At 41.2% G+C, this 15501-nt stretch overlaps 1 protein-coding gene across 6 annotated transcripts in view; it reads right to left on the minus strand.

Annotated features, from left to right (window-relative positions):
- The window catches only part of dab2 (DAB adaptor protein 2), a 192381-nt gene that overhangs the window by 110099 nt on the left and 66781 nt on the right, over positions 1–15501 (minus strand). For all 6 annotated transcript variants that reach the window (XM_069883919.1, XM_069883951.1, XM_069883929.1 and 3 more), the window contains exon 2: positions 9045–9208. In XM_069883919.1, coding sequence (XP_069740020.1) covers positions 9045–9135 — 91 coding nt within the window. In that variant the 5' untranslated portion in view covers positions 9136–9208. The remainder of the gene's footprint in view (positions 1–9044; positions 9209–15501) is intronic.

The raw sequence follows: 15501 nt of genomic DNA on the forward strand, positions 1-15501 counted from the left end.
TTTGGTGAGGCTAGTCCACCACTCATTTTGGATCTCCCGGAGTTTGCGCTGAAGATGGCTGCATGCGAGACGGAAGTCTTGTTTCTTCTCTGGCCAGGACGGATTTGTAAGGTGAGCCTGGTGGGCAGCTCGCTTCTTTGCCAGCAGCTCCTGGATTTCCTGGCTGTTTTCGTCAAACCAGTTCTTGTTTTTCCTGGAGGAGAAGCCCAGTACCTCTTCAGTGGATTACAGTATGGTAGTCTTCAGCTGATCCCAGAGGGTTTCAGGGGACAAGTCCGTGAGGCGGATTGCATCGTCGAGCTTTGCTTTGAGGTTTGCCTGGAAGTTTCCTCTCACTTCGTCTGACTGCAGGTTTCCAACATTGAACCTCTTTCTGGGGGCTTTACTGTTCCTGGGCTTTGGCTTGAAGTGAAGGTTGAGCTTGTAGCGAACCAGCCGGTGGTCAGTGTGGCATTCCACGCTGGGCATGACCCTGGTGTGGAGCACATCTCGTTTGTCTCTTTCTCGCACCAGGACGTAGTCCAGGAGGTGCCAGTGTTTGGATCGGGGATGCATCCAGGTAGTCTTCAGGCTGTCTCTCTGCTGGAAAAGGGTGTTTGTAATGACAAGCCACTGTTCTGCGCAGAGCTCCAACAGGAGCTCTTAGTAAATGACCATTAACCCTGTACTCAGCCTTCTGGTTTGTCCTTCCAAAATGCATCACCTCACACTGATCCGGATTGAACTCCATCTGCCTCTTTTCCACCCAACTCTGCATCCAGTCTACATGCTGACCCTGTAATACACTCTACAACAACTGCCTAGAATTTCCCTGCTGCATAACCCTTCATTTTTTCTCAGTTCCATTTTTCTTAAAAGATCCTGTTGTACACACCATTGCCGGCAACACATTCCATGCACCCATCACTCGTGCTAGGAACGTATCTCTTAAATCCCCCCTGTACTTAATCCCAAGGACTTTATGCATTTCAGCCCCTGGAAGAAAGCTTCTGGCCGCCCACACGATCAATGCTTCTCCTCACCTAGTACGCCTCTATCGGGTCACTCCCCACACCCCATCCTCCATCGTTCCATGAAGAAAAGACCCAGTTCACTTAACCTATCCTCAATCCAGGCAGCATCTGAGTGAATCTCATCCACATCCTTCCTGTAACGAGGTGACCAGATCGGAACACAATATTCCAAGGGCGGTCTAACTAAGGCCTTGTATGGCTGCAACATTACCTCACACCTCTTGAACTCAATGCCACAGTTAATGAAGGTCAACCCACCGAACGCCAGGCGTGCTCAAGGTCAGAGCCACATACAATAAGGTTCAGATATTTGAGAGCCACAAGGCATGAAAAAATATTACATACATTGTTTTTCCTCTCGCATGCACATTGTTTTTTTCAAAAATTATATATAAATATTCAGAAATACATCAAATAGACAGGGCCTTTATTCATTGGAGCGTAAAAGGTTGAGGGGGGATTTGATAGAGGTGTTTAAAATTATGAGGGAGATTGATAGGGTAGATGTGAATAGGCTCTTCCACTTGAGGGTAGGTGAGATGGGAACGAGGGGTCATAAGTTAAGGGTTAGGGGGTCAAAAGTTTAGAAGTAACATGAGAGGGGCTTCTTCACGCAGAGAGTGGTGGCTGAGTGGAAGGACCTTCCGGAAGAGATGATTGCAGCAGGGTCAATTTTGTCATTTAAGAGAAGGTTGGATGAGGGCATGGATGTGAGGGGGTTGGAGGGTTATAGGCAGAGAGCAGGCAAGTGAGACCAGAGGAGATCACTTTAATCGATGCAGACTAGAGGGGCCGAGATGGCCTGTTTCCGTACTGTAATTGTTATACATAATATTTATTCATGTATATAAGCTGTTAGTTCCAATAATCGAAGTACACATACTGCTTATACTCCTGTAACACATGAATTTTGTGGACAAAATTTAGGGGATTGACCATTACATGCATCTTACTTTTGACCACAGTAAGTTCCTGCGTTGTTCAGGGCATCAGGAGCTCAGATGGGCTGGTATCCGAGGCCAAGGCGAGAGTCACAGGTCGGGGCATCAGGAGCTCTGGAGGGCGGGCAACCAGGGGGTGGGTGGGGGGGGGATTATTCCACGCATATTGCACGTATATATAACAAATATTTTCAATTTTAAGTCATGAGCGATTCCTCTCCGCCAACGTATTTCTGTAAGGCACACATTATACAAGCCGCGGTTTGGCCTTCTTAGCAACACTATCAACTTGAGCAGCAGTGGGGTTTTTTTTCAAACTTTATTTAAAAGATAATCAAAGCATAACATACAGTCTAATAACAATCAAAAATTAATTTTACAGAAATATATATATAAAAAAACAGTAACCCAACAACAACAAAAATACCCATCCCAACCACCCCATCAGCCAGCTCCCTTAAGGGAGCCAAAAATGTGAATTATTACAAAAATATTATGTATTAATAGGAATTCCAAGTAGATCTAAATGAATATAGTCCAAATATGGAAACCATTTATCACAAAGAAAGAATAATTATCATGTAAATTATAAGTAATTTATTCCATAACAATACAAGCTTTCGATTCATTTTGCCAGTGTGTTATATTAATCTCTGTACTATCTTTCCAGGTACGAGCTACACATTTACGCGCTACTGAGAGCACTAAACTACAAAAGCAATTTGAATTTTATCCAGCCCCTTCCTCTCAGAGAAGCCATATCACCCAACAAAAAAAAATCGTTGGATCTAATGGCAATTTAAAGTTATATTATTTTTCCAAAACTACCTTAATTCCTTGCCAAAATGGTTGAACTTTTCCACAAGACCAAACAGCATGTAAAAAGGTTCCAGTACATAAACCACATCTAAAACAAGAATCCAAATTACTAAACCCTTATTTTTTCAATTTCTGCAGGGTCAAATATAATTGATGTAGAAAATTATAATTAACCATTCCATATCTTACATTAGTCAAATTTAATTACATTATCCTGACACATATCCGCCCAATCATCTTCAGGAAAAATAAATGCTTAGTCACTTTCCAATTCAAGTTTAAATTTTTCCCAATCCGGTTTATCCATATTATCCTGTAACAAAAGGTACATAACCGAAATATAACCCTTCTTTGGTACAGAGAAAATCAAAGATTCAAATCTCGTCAAAGTAGGTAAATTCATCTCTCTACCATAATTATCTTTTATCAAGGCTCTGAGTTGATAATACACAAACAGAGAATTTACAGATATACCAAATCTTTCCCTTAATTGATTATAAGAAAGAAATTGTCCCTCTTCAAAACAATCCTGTATTGTCTTTATACCCTTAGAATCCCAACTCTTTAAATAATTATTAAACACTGAAAAAGGAATAAGCTGATTATTATACAATGGAATTAAAATTGATAGTTTATCTTTTGATCCCAAAACCATATTTCTTTTAATCCAAATCTTTAACAAATGTTTCAATACTGGCATATTATGTTCCTGTAACAAATTCGAATTCCAACGAAATATAAATTGATATACCTCAGCCTCAAAAATACACGCCATTTCCACCCTAGCCCAGCTAGGGGGTTGATCTAAATCCATCAATCTACTAATAAATTTCAACTGGGCCGCTTTGTAATAATTTTGAAAATGTGGTAACTGAAGTCCACCCAACGCGTATTTCCATGCAAGTTTATGCAATGCCACTCGAGCTAATTTACCCTTCCATAAAAACTCCCGCACTGCCTTATTCATATCCTGAAAAAAGCCCTTTGAAAATAAACAAGGTATTGACTGAAATAAATATTGAATTCGGGGAAAAATATTAATTTTAATACAATTGACCGGCCAATCAAAGTTAATGGAAGATCTTTCCATTTAATCAAATCTCCTTTAATCCGTTTTAGTATAGGCACGTAATTTAACTGATATTTAGCACCTAAACACATCCAAATATTTAATTTTATTTGTCCACTTTAATTTTGTAATAGTTTTAAATTCAGAATAATCTCCTATTCCAACTGGTAAAATTTCACTCTTATCCCAATGAACTTTATATCCGGATAATTCTCCAAATTTCGACAAACACTCTTGTAACTGCTTCAACGGGCGTTTCGGCTCCGTCAAATATATCAAAACATCACCTGCAAATAAATTGATCTTATATTCTTCATTCATAACCTTCATCCCTCTAATTTCATCATTTTGCCTAATAGTCTGAGCCAATGGTTCAATAGCCAATGCAAATAAGGCTGGTGACAATGGGCAGCCCTGCCGAGTTGAACAAGTCAACTTAAATGGTAAAGAAACCTTACCATTTGTCACCATCCTGGCAATCAGGTTTGCATATAAAGCTTTAACCCAACCAATTAAAAAAAGGGCTGAATTTAAACTTTTCTAACACCTTAAATAAAAAATCCCATTCAACCCTACCAAAAGCCTTTTCTGCATCTAGTGCAACCACCATAGGATGGTTAGGCTGATTTTGGTATGCATTGACCAAAGTAATTAATCGAATAATATTATCTGATCCATTTCTATTTTTAATAAAACCTGTTTGATCAGAATGTATCAACTTAGGTAAATACTTAGCAAGTCTTTTAGCTAATACTTTTGCTATAATTTTATAATCAACATTTAATAGGGAAATAGGCCTATATGAAGACACTTTTAATGGATCTCTATCTTTTTTTGGGATAACAGTTATTAAAACACTTGAACAAGATTCCGGTAATGTCTGATCCTCAATAACTTGTTTTAACATATCTCCAAATACATTAGATAAATCATCATAAAAAATTTTATAAAAATCCATCATCCCCTGAGGACTTTCTGTTTGGCATTTCCTGTATAGCTTCCTTGATTTCAAAATCTGTAAATGGAGATTCCAATTCCCAAACATCTTTCTCTTCTAATACTGGTAACATTAATTTAGATAAATAAGATTCAATAGAACCATTGTCCTGCTTCCCCTCAGAAGTATATAATTTTTGATAAAATGAATAAAACTGGCCATTAATTTCCTGAGGCTTATAGGTAATTGTTGAATTCTTTTTGATGGCATTAATAGTCCAAGATGCCTGTTCAGCTTTCAATTGCCAAGCAAGTACCTTGTGAGCAAGTACATTGTTTAGATCGATTAATTAAATGCTCAAACTGATAAGTTTGTAAAGTATTATAGCGTAATTTCAATTTCGTTAACGCAGCTTTTTTGTCTTCGGTCACATCTTTCTGAAAATCTTTCTCTAACTCAGCAATCTGATTTTCCAACCTTAAACTTTCTGCCATATATTGTTGCTTAACTTTCATAGAATAACTAATGATCTGCCCTTTCAAATAAGCTTTCAAAGCGTCCCATACTACAAAATGACTATCCACAGAATTAACATTCTCAGTCAGAAATAAAGAGATATGTTCTTTAATAAAAGTAACAAACTCTGTTTTTTTCAGTAATATTGCATTAATCCTCCATCTGTATGACGAATGTACTACTTCCGAAATTTCACAAGAAAATAATAACAAATGGTTTGATAGAACTCTACTTTTATATTCAGCTTGCAGTGCTCTACCCTGTAGGTGTACTGATACCAAAAAAAAATCTATTCTAGAAAACGAATCATGTTGTGAAGAATAAAAAGAAAAATCTTTTTCTATAGGATTAACCTTTCTCCAAATATCTACCAGATTTAAATCTTTCATCAATGCACCAATTTGTGTTGCCATCTTTGATTTCCTTATACTCTTCGGGTTTCTGTCCAATAAAGGTTCCAAAATGCAATTAAAATCTCCCCCAACTAAAATATTTTCGTTAGCTTGAGTTAACAATAAAAAAGCTTCTGAAATAAACCGCTCATCTTCTATATTAGGCGCATAAAGATTAAACAAGGTCCAAGATTCAGCAAAAATTTTACAATTCACTCGTAAAACTCTCCCGACATTTCCCTCTGATAATTCCAGTTCAAATGGTAAACTTTTATGAATCAAAATCACCACCCCTCTTGCCTTAGAATTAAAAGAAGAAGAAAACACATGTCCAACCCAATCTCTTTTCAATTTCAAATGTTCTTTTTCGGTCAAATGTGTTTCTTGTAAAAAGGTAATATCAATTTTCATTTTTTTTAATATAAGCCAATACCCGCTTTCACTTAATTGGATTATTTAATCCCTGAACATTAAAAGTTGCAAAATTCAAAGTAGATATTTTTACTAACTACTAATATATTTACAGACTATAAAGTAACACTCCCTTTATAAATCTTCAAAAATCAAAAAAAAATCCTTAGTAGACAGAAAGAAAAAAAAGGAGAAAGAAAAACAAAATTATTTTCCTCCCTTTCTCCCCCCCAAAAAGTAAAAGTAGCCCAAAAATTTTTTTAAAACACCCAAAGGTAGTGACACACTAGAAATCTGGGAATGGTAAACCCTCTAGTGGGAGATGACTATCAAAGCTGTCGGTGTCATCCACCCCCCCCCCCCCCCCAGCCAGACGCTTACTCATTATTTAAGTTACCACAATCAAATATAATAGACATATTCAGCCCAACAATTCCAAACCCAGTGATTGTTCCGGGTCCTCAATATCAAGAATTGGTGAGGCCAAATTTGGAGTACTGTGGACAGTTTTGGTCACCAAATTATAGGAAAGATATAAACAAAATAGAGAGAGTGCAGAGAAGGTTCACGAGAATGTTGACAGGATTTCAGGGTCTGAGTTCCAGGGAAAGGTTGTGCAGACTGGGGCTTTTTTCTCTGGAGCGTAGAAGATTGAGAGGGGACTTGATCGAGGTGTTTAAGATTTTAAAAGGGACAGACAGAGTAAATGTGGATAGGCTTTTTCAATTAAGAAAGGGGGAGATTCAAACTAGAGGGCATGGTTTAAGATTGAAGGGGGAAAATTATAAAGGGAACATGAGGGGAAATTTCTTTACGCAGAGGGTGGTGGGGATGTGGAATGAGCTTCCGGCAGACGTGATCGAGGCGGGATCATTGGTTACATTTAAGGAAAGACTGGATCTTTACATGGATAGGAGGGGACTAGAGGGGTATGGACCGGGTGCTGGTCAGTGGGACTAGGAGGGTGGGGATTTGTTACGGCATGGACTAGTAGGGCCGAACTGTGCTGTAAGTGGTTATATGGTTAAGACTTTGTTTCAGCTCTTCTTTCTTTCCATTCTTCCCATACCCATTCCCATTTCCGTTTACCCTCCTCTTAGGAGACGATGGTGAAAACCGACCATTCCTTCGCAATTTTGGCAACGAATTAGCAAAAACCAAGGCATCGTGATCATTCTCAAAAAATTGGGATTGAAAGTTTCCATAAAAAACCTTCAAAATCACAGGATAAAGCCATAAAACATCTTTAGCCGAATTAAATTCCCGTCATCTTCTAATAACCTCCTGACTCAAATCGGCATAAAAAAAACACTGTTATTTTGAAAAATTAACGGAGATCGATTTTGCTGCGCTTTCTGCACCGCCATTCGTAAGATCATCTCTCTATCTTGATATTTCAAACAACGAATCAGAACCGCTCTCAGTGTTTGTCCTGGAAGTGGTTTCTTCTTCAACGCTCTATGAGCTCAATCCAATTCCAAACTTTCAGAAAAAAACTCCTTGTCCAATACTTCAGGAATCCAGTGCTTAAAAAATTTTATGAGACCAGAACCTTCAATATCCTCTGTAAGACCAACTATTTTCACATTATTCCTCCAGCTTTGATTTTCCAACAAATCAATCTTCTTCAATAAATCCCTTTTTTGAATCCCCCAGTCTACAAAGAAATCCTCCACTTTTTCCATTTTTTCCCTATTACACTCCACCTGATTTCGACATTCAGAGAAAGCTGTTTCAATTTTTTTTAATTATCTTGTACAGTATCAAGAGATTTTATACATCTATTAATATCGCTTTTAACTACAGTCATTTCTTGTTTCATAGTTGTCATTTCATCACACAAAGTATCCATTTTTGTTTTCACCTCCATAAATCCTTGGGCCATTTGAGTTGATATTTGTTTTGACATATTCTCCATTTGACAAGCAATCCCTTCCAAAAGAGTGAACACAGAGTCCAGTCCAGGATCCATAACCATCTTTTGAGGCCTACCTTCTCTAACTTCAAACTCCTCCTCCTGAGTCGATTCCAGCAAGGTAAGTTCCTCTTCCTCCTCAGGCACGATAGGTCCTTTACCTGTGCGGCTGCGGGTTTGGATACCCGACGGCAGCACACCGACCTCGTCGGGCCACCGCCGTTCAGGCTCCCCCACAGCCGACACCTTTTCCACGAGTTCACGTACCTGCGAGGCACCGTGCATGCCCGCCAGAACCACTGAATGCGCAGGTGCGTCTTCCGACGCTACACTGCACGTCCCCGGTCCACCAGGCAGTGTTGCGGGCTCACAGAATCCTCTGTCGGTCCGGCCACCCGTGCGCCCGGCGTCACGTGCACGTGGGTCGGCAACGGCCAAACTTACCAATGTGCTGGCGCCATCTTGCGACTGCAAGGTCGGCGCAAACGTCAAACTCAAACGGGCAGGAGTTCTCGGCGGTTTGGAGCTCCCAATGACGACTCCGTGGATTCAACAGTGCAGGTAGGCCTCAATTCTTCTACACTTTTATAAGGTAGTTTTTTCTGAAGTTGAGCTTCAGATTTCTTCACATTAGTAGCCATATTAAATCACTCTTATTCAGAAGGCTGTAAATACTATTTTTAACCACTTTGGTAATTTTTAAAATCGGGTACTTAAGAATCGAGCTGGGGAAAAGTGGAATTACACGTCTTTCTTCTATGCCATCTTGCCATGCCCCCAAGCAGCAGTGTTGAGTGTCCTGCAGACATGGACCCCAAGATCTCTCAGTTCGCCCACTCTACCCAGAGTCCTCCCGTTAACGCTGTAATTCTGCCTTCAGATCTGACCTACTCAACCACTTCACACTTCTCTTGGTTAAACTCCATCTGCCATTTCTCAGCCCAGCTCTGCATCCTATCAATGTCCTTTTAATCTTGAAGAATTAACACTTGTTGCCGAGAACGCAGACAGGTTGGAAAACTAGGTCTTACCTCGCTTTTTGTCCTTCTTGGATACTTTTGTCGGCGATGTCTCTGATTGGCTGGGGCTGCTGATCTCAACAGGGTCAGACATGGCTGCCATCAGGAAAGAAGTCCGAGTTCAGGAAGACAGCTGATTCGTGACTAGGAGGGAACCTCAGGACATATCACCCAACCTGCAGAAGGAAGGTTTCAAGGCAGGTCAGCATGCAGTCAAGACCTGGCTAGGATTTGGGCCAAGTCAGGTAGCTCCACACCTCGCCTGGAACAGCTGGGCACAAACACTCCAGGACTGTTCGCAGCAGCATTAGGCCACAATGCCTGAAATGAGCCATTCAGCCTATCGAGTCTACCCCATCATTCAACCATGAGCTGATTCATTTCCCCACTCAGCCCCACTGCCCGGACTTCTCCCCATAATACATGATGCCCTGGCTAATCAAGAACCTGTCATCTCTTCCACAACAATCCGTGCCAATAACTTCCATAGATTAACCAGAGCACATCCCTATGGCAATGCCAGAGGCATCAGTTCTCCCCATCACTGGTACAATGCTTGGCCGCTACCAAATTAACTGAAGGGATTCGCTGTTAAAGTTTGCACCCAATTCCTCACTCAAATAGCAATGACACAAATCCTCATGCTGAGCGCTGGCATGCCTCAGGACTGTGTGCTCAGCCCGTGACTCTCCACGTTGCTGACCCACAACTGCAAGAGCCTCTTCAAGTTTGTGCAGGAGACATCGGTAGTCGGCCTCATCGGCAACAGCGATGGGGAGACTTACAGAGAGGAGGCTGGGAGGCTCGTCAAATGGTGGGACTGTCGCAACATGGACAAGATGAAGGAGATGATGGTGGACTTCTGGAGGATGAAGGTCGACCACTCTCCACTGCACATCAACGGCTCCTTCACGGAGAGCGACAAGTTCCTTGGTGTGCTTAAGGACAACCTATCCATGACCTCATTAGTCAGGAAGGTGCAGCAGTGCCTACACTTCCTACGGAAGTTGAGGAGGGCAGGGCTACCGGCCCCCATCTTGACAACATTTTACAGGAGCTCAGTTGAGAGGGTCCAGTCTGGCCGCATCATTGCACGGGAAGTTAGCTGCCCAGCATCAGACCTGAAGTCTATATAGAGGATCATCAAAAAGCCCGAGAAGATCCCTGGGATCTCGCTTTCCTCTATGGACATTGCTAAAATAGAGCTCAAAGAATTATTGAGAATCCCTACCATCCTGTGCACATGATCTTTGACCCATGACCATCAGGAAGGAGGGATAGGAGCAGTAGCTTCTTCCCGTAGGCTGTGAGATTGACAAACAGTGAATAACGAGTAAATAATCCAAAAGTAATGCCTGCATTTTAAATTGTGTCTTTACGTATGTGACTATTATGTGCAGAATTGTGTATGTGTGTGCACTGTGACCCATGAAGCCCTGTTTTGTCTGGTTGTACATGTACAGTCAGATAATAAACCTGAACCCTTATAATTTTTGACAGGCAGACGCCCAAGATAAAGGTAGCCTCAGAGTGGGTTAGAAACACTAGTTACAAGAAAAAGGAACAGAAGTAGGCCATTTGGCCCCTCGAGTCTGCTCCTTGAAACCTCCCTGAGCTAAACTGTTCTGGTACCTAGTCCCAAGTTCTGGCCTTGTCCCCATATCCCTTGATACCCTGACTAATTAGATCCCTATCAATTTCCCCTTTCAACTCTCCCAATGATCCGGCCTCCACAGCTGCATGAGGCAACGAATTCCACAAATCCACGACCCTCTGATTAAAGAAATTTCTCCTCATCTCTGTTGTAAATTGGTACTTTTTAATTCTAAGACTGTACCCTCTTGTCCTGGAATCAGGGGAAACATCTTATTTACATCCACTCTGTCCAATCCATTTATTATTTGAAATGTTTCTGAGATCCCCTCTCATTCTTCTATGTTCTAATGAATAGAGTCCAAGAGCCGCTAAGTGTTCCTCACATGTTATCCTTCTTATTCCCGGAATCATTCTGGTAAACCTTCTCTCTACCCTCTCCAACGTCATTACACCCAGTCTAAGATTTGGGGCCCAAAACTGCTCAGTTACTCCAAATGAGGTCTCCCCAGTGCCTCACAGAGTCTCATGAACACCTCTTTACTCTTACACACAATCCCCTTTGAAACGAAGGCCAACATAGCCTTCCCTTTCTGTACCGCCAATCCAACCCGGCCATCAACTTTCAGGGTATCCTGCTCAAGGACCCCTAGGTCCCTTTGTTCTGAGGTTTGAATTTTCTCCCCATCCAAATAATAATCTGACCGTTTATTTCCTCAACCAAAATGCTCAACTGTACATTTCTCAACGTTATATCTCATCTGCCATTTCTTCACCCATTCTCCTTAGCTGTCCAAGTCTCTCTGCAAGCTTTCAATTTCTTTTTCTTTAAAATCAATACATGTACAGTGTTTATCCATTTCATAAAAATAATTAAAAACTACGACACAAAGAGAATACATTTTTTCCACATTTTCTCCCCCCACCTACCCTCCCCAAAAAAGGAGAGAAGAGAAAGAAAGAAGAATAAAATTAAAAAGGCTGTATAACGAACACACATCTGTTAATTGATTAATTGCAAATTTACATAATAATCTTAAACCATGAACTAATTAGGGCGGGTTGGGTGGGGGTGTGGCGGACGCTGCAGGTCAAGTCGGAGCAATAAAATCCATGTAGGGTTTCCAAATCTTATCAAATTTTCCTGGTTGGTTTCGTGCATTGTTTGTAATTCTCTCTAGTGGTGTACAATTTAATAATTCCGTTCGCCATCTATTCAGCCTCACAATATCACCTGATTTCCATGGTACAGCTATACATTTCTTTGCTATTGCTACACTTAAAAACTTCTGATAAATATCCAACTTCAATGGGGAAATATCTCCCAGTAGAAATACTCTGGGATCCCTCAAAATCTGCGTCTTCGAAACTTGTCCCAATAAGATACTTATACCCTTCCAAAACTCATCTACCTTGTCACATTGCCAGACTGCATGCAGGAAAGATCCTACTCCATTACATCTAAAACATTGATCAGAAAAATTTGAATTAATTCCATGTAATTTGTATGGAGTATAATATAGTTGATGTAACAAATTAAATTGTACCATAATATAACTTTGATCAAACGTCTTCCTGAATCTGAATATTTAAATCTATTTCCCATCTCAATTTAGATTTAAATAAATCCTTTTTCTGGATAGTCTCTTGCAATTTTATGTACAGATTAGTAATAAATCTTTCAAATGGATTCTGTTCTGGTAATTTAAAAATTCCTCCCTAACTTTCTTTTTAAATAGGATTTAAGTTGATAATAGAAGATAGTATTATGTGGTATATTATATGCCCTTCAGGTGGGCAAAAGTTTAAAAAAAAATTCCCTTATCTTTTTCATTCCACTATTATACCAAACATCAAAATAGGGATTATTAACTGTAAAAGGAATTAAAGGATTTTGGTTTAATATCATTTTAGCCAACTGATAATTCTTCATTCCTCTATGTGTACTCCATTCCATATTTCAAGTATATGCCTCAGAATTGGTGGATCTAATTGTCCTTTTAATAATCCCTCATTCCATTTATGCCTAGTTACTTTCTCCTATTTTGCTCATTTCGATTTGTACCCATACAGTCTTTCCATCAGTCTAATAACAGGACAAAAATCTAAGTTGAGCTGCTTTATAGTCATTTTTAAAAATTAGACAGTCAAAGCTCCCCCCCCCACAATCAAATTTCCACGTTGATTTTTCCAATGCCATCCAAGGCATTTTATCTCACCCAAATAAATCTTCTTACACTTTTATTTAAATATTGAAAAAAAACATTGTTGGTAAAAAAAATTGGTGAAGACTGAAAAAAATCTTGTATTCTTGGAAAAATATTCATCTTCACACAATTACCCTTTCTATTAAAGAAATTGGAAAATCCTTCCATCTTGTTAAATCTTCTTTAAATTTTCTTCAATAGAAGTACTCCTGAGTTCTTCTCCACTTGGACCTCTCCCTCCTATCTTGGTGCCATCTGCAAACTTGACCACGAAACCATTTAATCCACAATCTAAATCATCAAGAGACATTGTCACAAAGAAACTCCCACTGGACGAGCTGAAGCCACTGCCGACTCCATTAGACCACCACATCAGCTAGAGATCCAGGCTTGTGCTGCAGGGGAGATTAGAACATTCCAGCACAGTTCAGGGCCTTCAGCTCATGACGTTGTGCCAACCTACTTCACGACAACCTCATCCATCCCAACCTCACACCCATAACCCTTTATTTTTCTCACAGCCATGGAGTTTTTGAATCTCCCCATTGTACCAGCCTCCACCACCATCCCCAGCAATGTATTCCAGGCACCCATCACTCTGTGTAAAAAACAAAGACCTTCCTCTGACATCTTCCCTAAACTTTCCTTCCCCTCACCTTAAACAGATGTCTTCTGCGATTGTTGCCCTGGGAAAAAGATATCCACTCTATGTCCCTCAGTCTTACATATCTCTATTAAGTCTCCTCTCATCCTTTTTAGCTCCAAAGAGAAAGCCCCAACTCTGTGAACCTTACTTCATAAGACACCTCCAATCCAGGCAACATCTTGGTGAATCTCCTCTGCACCCTCTCCATAGCTTCCACATCCTTCCTCTTACAAGAACACACAATATTCCAAGTGTGGTCTCACCAGGGTTTTAAAGGGCTGCCATATTACATAGAATGTAGAACACTGCAGTACAGTACAGGCCCTTTGACCCTCGATGTTGTGCCGACCCATATATTCCTAAGTATTAAACCCTCCCTACCCCGTAACCCTCTATTTTTCTTTCATCCCTGTCTCTTAAGTGCCCCTAATGTTCCAGCCTCCACCACCATCCCTGGCAAGGCATTCCAGGCCCCCACAATTGTGTAAAATACCTACACCTGACGTCTCCCCTAAACGTCCCTCCCTTCACTTTGTACACATGTCCTCTAGTGTTTGCTATTCCCATCCTGGGAAACAAGCGCTGGTCATACACCCTATCTGTGCCTCTCAGAATCTTGTAGACCTCTAAGTCTCCTCTCATCCTTCATCCTCAGGGCTCTGACTAATGAAGGCCAGCCCTCCATAGGCATTCTTAACCACTTCCATCAACTTGTGTGGCCACCTTGAGGGATCTCTGTTCCTCAGTGCAGATAAGAATCCTGCCATAAACCAAGTTTTCACTTTCAAGTTTGATCTTCCCAATTGAGGTTTTTTTGCACGTGTTTGCTGTGCGTTTGTATGTTTTTGCACCAGGAGCGGAGAACCCAGTTTTGTTGAGTTGTACTTGAGAATTTGGATGATAATAAACTTGACTTATCCAGGTGGAACTCCATCTGTTAGGCTATTCAGCCCTCCAGCAGTTCTCCAGCCAAGACTAGACCCAGCTGCTCTCTTTAGAGTGGGGTAGTAATCCAGCTGTGGGCTGTGGATGGACTGAATGTCTGCCATGGGAGGAAGGATCAGCATTTGAGGAGGTTTTGATGGTAGGAGGTGGTTACCAACTTGTCCTGCAAAGCAGGATATATCACCCCATACACTCCCTACACACACATCCCAACAAGGAAGGGTGCCAGTACCGCCCCCAAGCCAGTGGTCTCCACACACAGGACCTTGGGAGTGGGAGGAGCACTTATACAACCGTAGATCATTACAGCATAGAAACAGCCACTTCGGCCCTTCTAGTCCATACCAAACCATTTTTGTTTGCCTAGTCCCACTGACCTGTACCCAGTCCATACCTCTCCCATCCATGTACTTGTCCAAATCCTTGTTAAATGTTAAAATTGAGCCTGCATTCACCACCTCAGCTGGCAGCTTGTTCCACAACCCCATCACTCTCTGTGTGAAGAAGTTCCCCCTAAACATTTCCCCTTTTTCTCTTAACACGTCCCACTGGTGTTTTAAAGCTCCACACAACCAGAACCAAGGCTCTGCATAGCTGACTGCTTGGCCCACCAACTCAGGCAATTTCGCCCATTGTCAATGTTACCCCCCCCACCACCACCAAGGCAATCCCATTTTTCCATTTCCCCCACATCTCCCTGCAACCCAATCTCACCTGTCCTTTGCCTCGCCCAAATGCCACTCAAATCACAGCAGACAACTAACCCACCAAATTTGTTAATTTGTCACAAAATACAGTGAGAAAGGTTCTTCTGCCTGCAGCCTCTCAGGTCAACTCTAACATTTGCACAGCCGTGTAAAGAGCACAGTTTACAGAGAGGAGGATTGCAATGAAAAGAAAGACCAGTCAAGGGCGGTATGAGAGCACTGTTGTGGGGTTCATTCAAGAGCCTGATGGCTGTGGGGAAGAAACTGTCTCCTAACCCACTGGTGTGCGATGTCCCACAAGCTTCCCCCACACCGTGCTCCCCCCACCACCACCCAATAGGGGAGAGAAGAGAGTCCATGGTGTGATGGAT

The sequence above is a fragment of the Narcine bancroftii genome, chromosome 1 (assembly GCF_036971445.1).
Source record: "Narcine bancroftii isolate sNarBan1 chromosome 1, sNarBan1.hap1, whole genome shotgun sequence".
NCBI classification, from domain to species: domain Eukaryota; kingdom Metazoa; phylum Chordata; class Chondrichthyes; order Torpediniformes; family Narcinidae; genus Narcine; species Narcine bancroftii.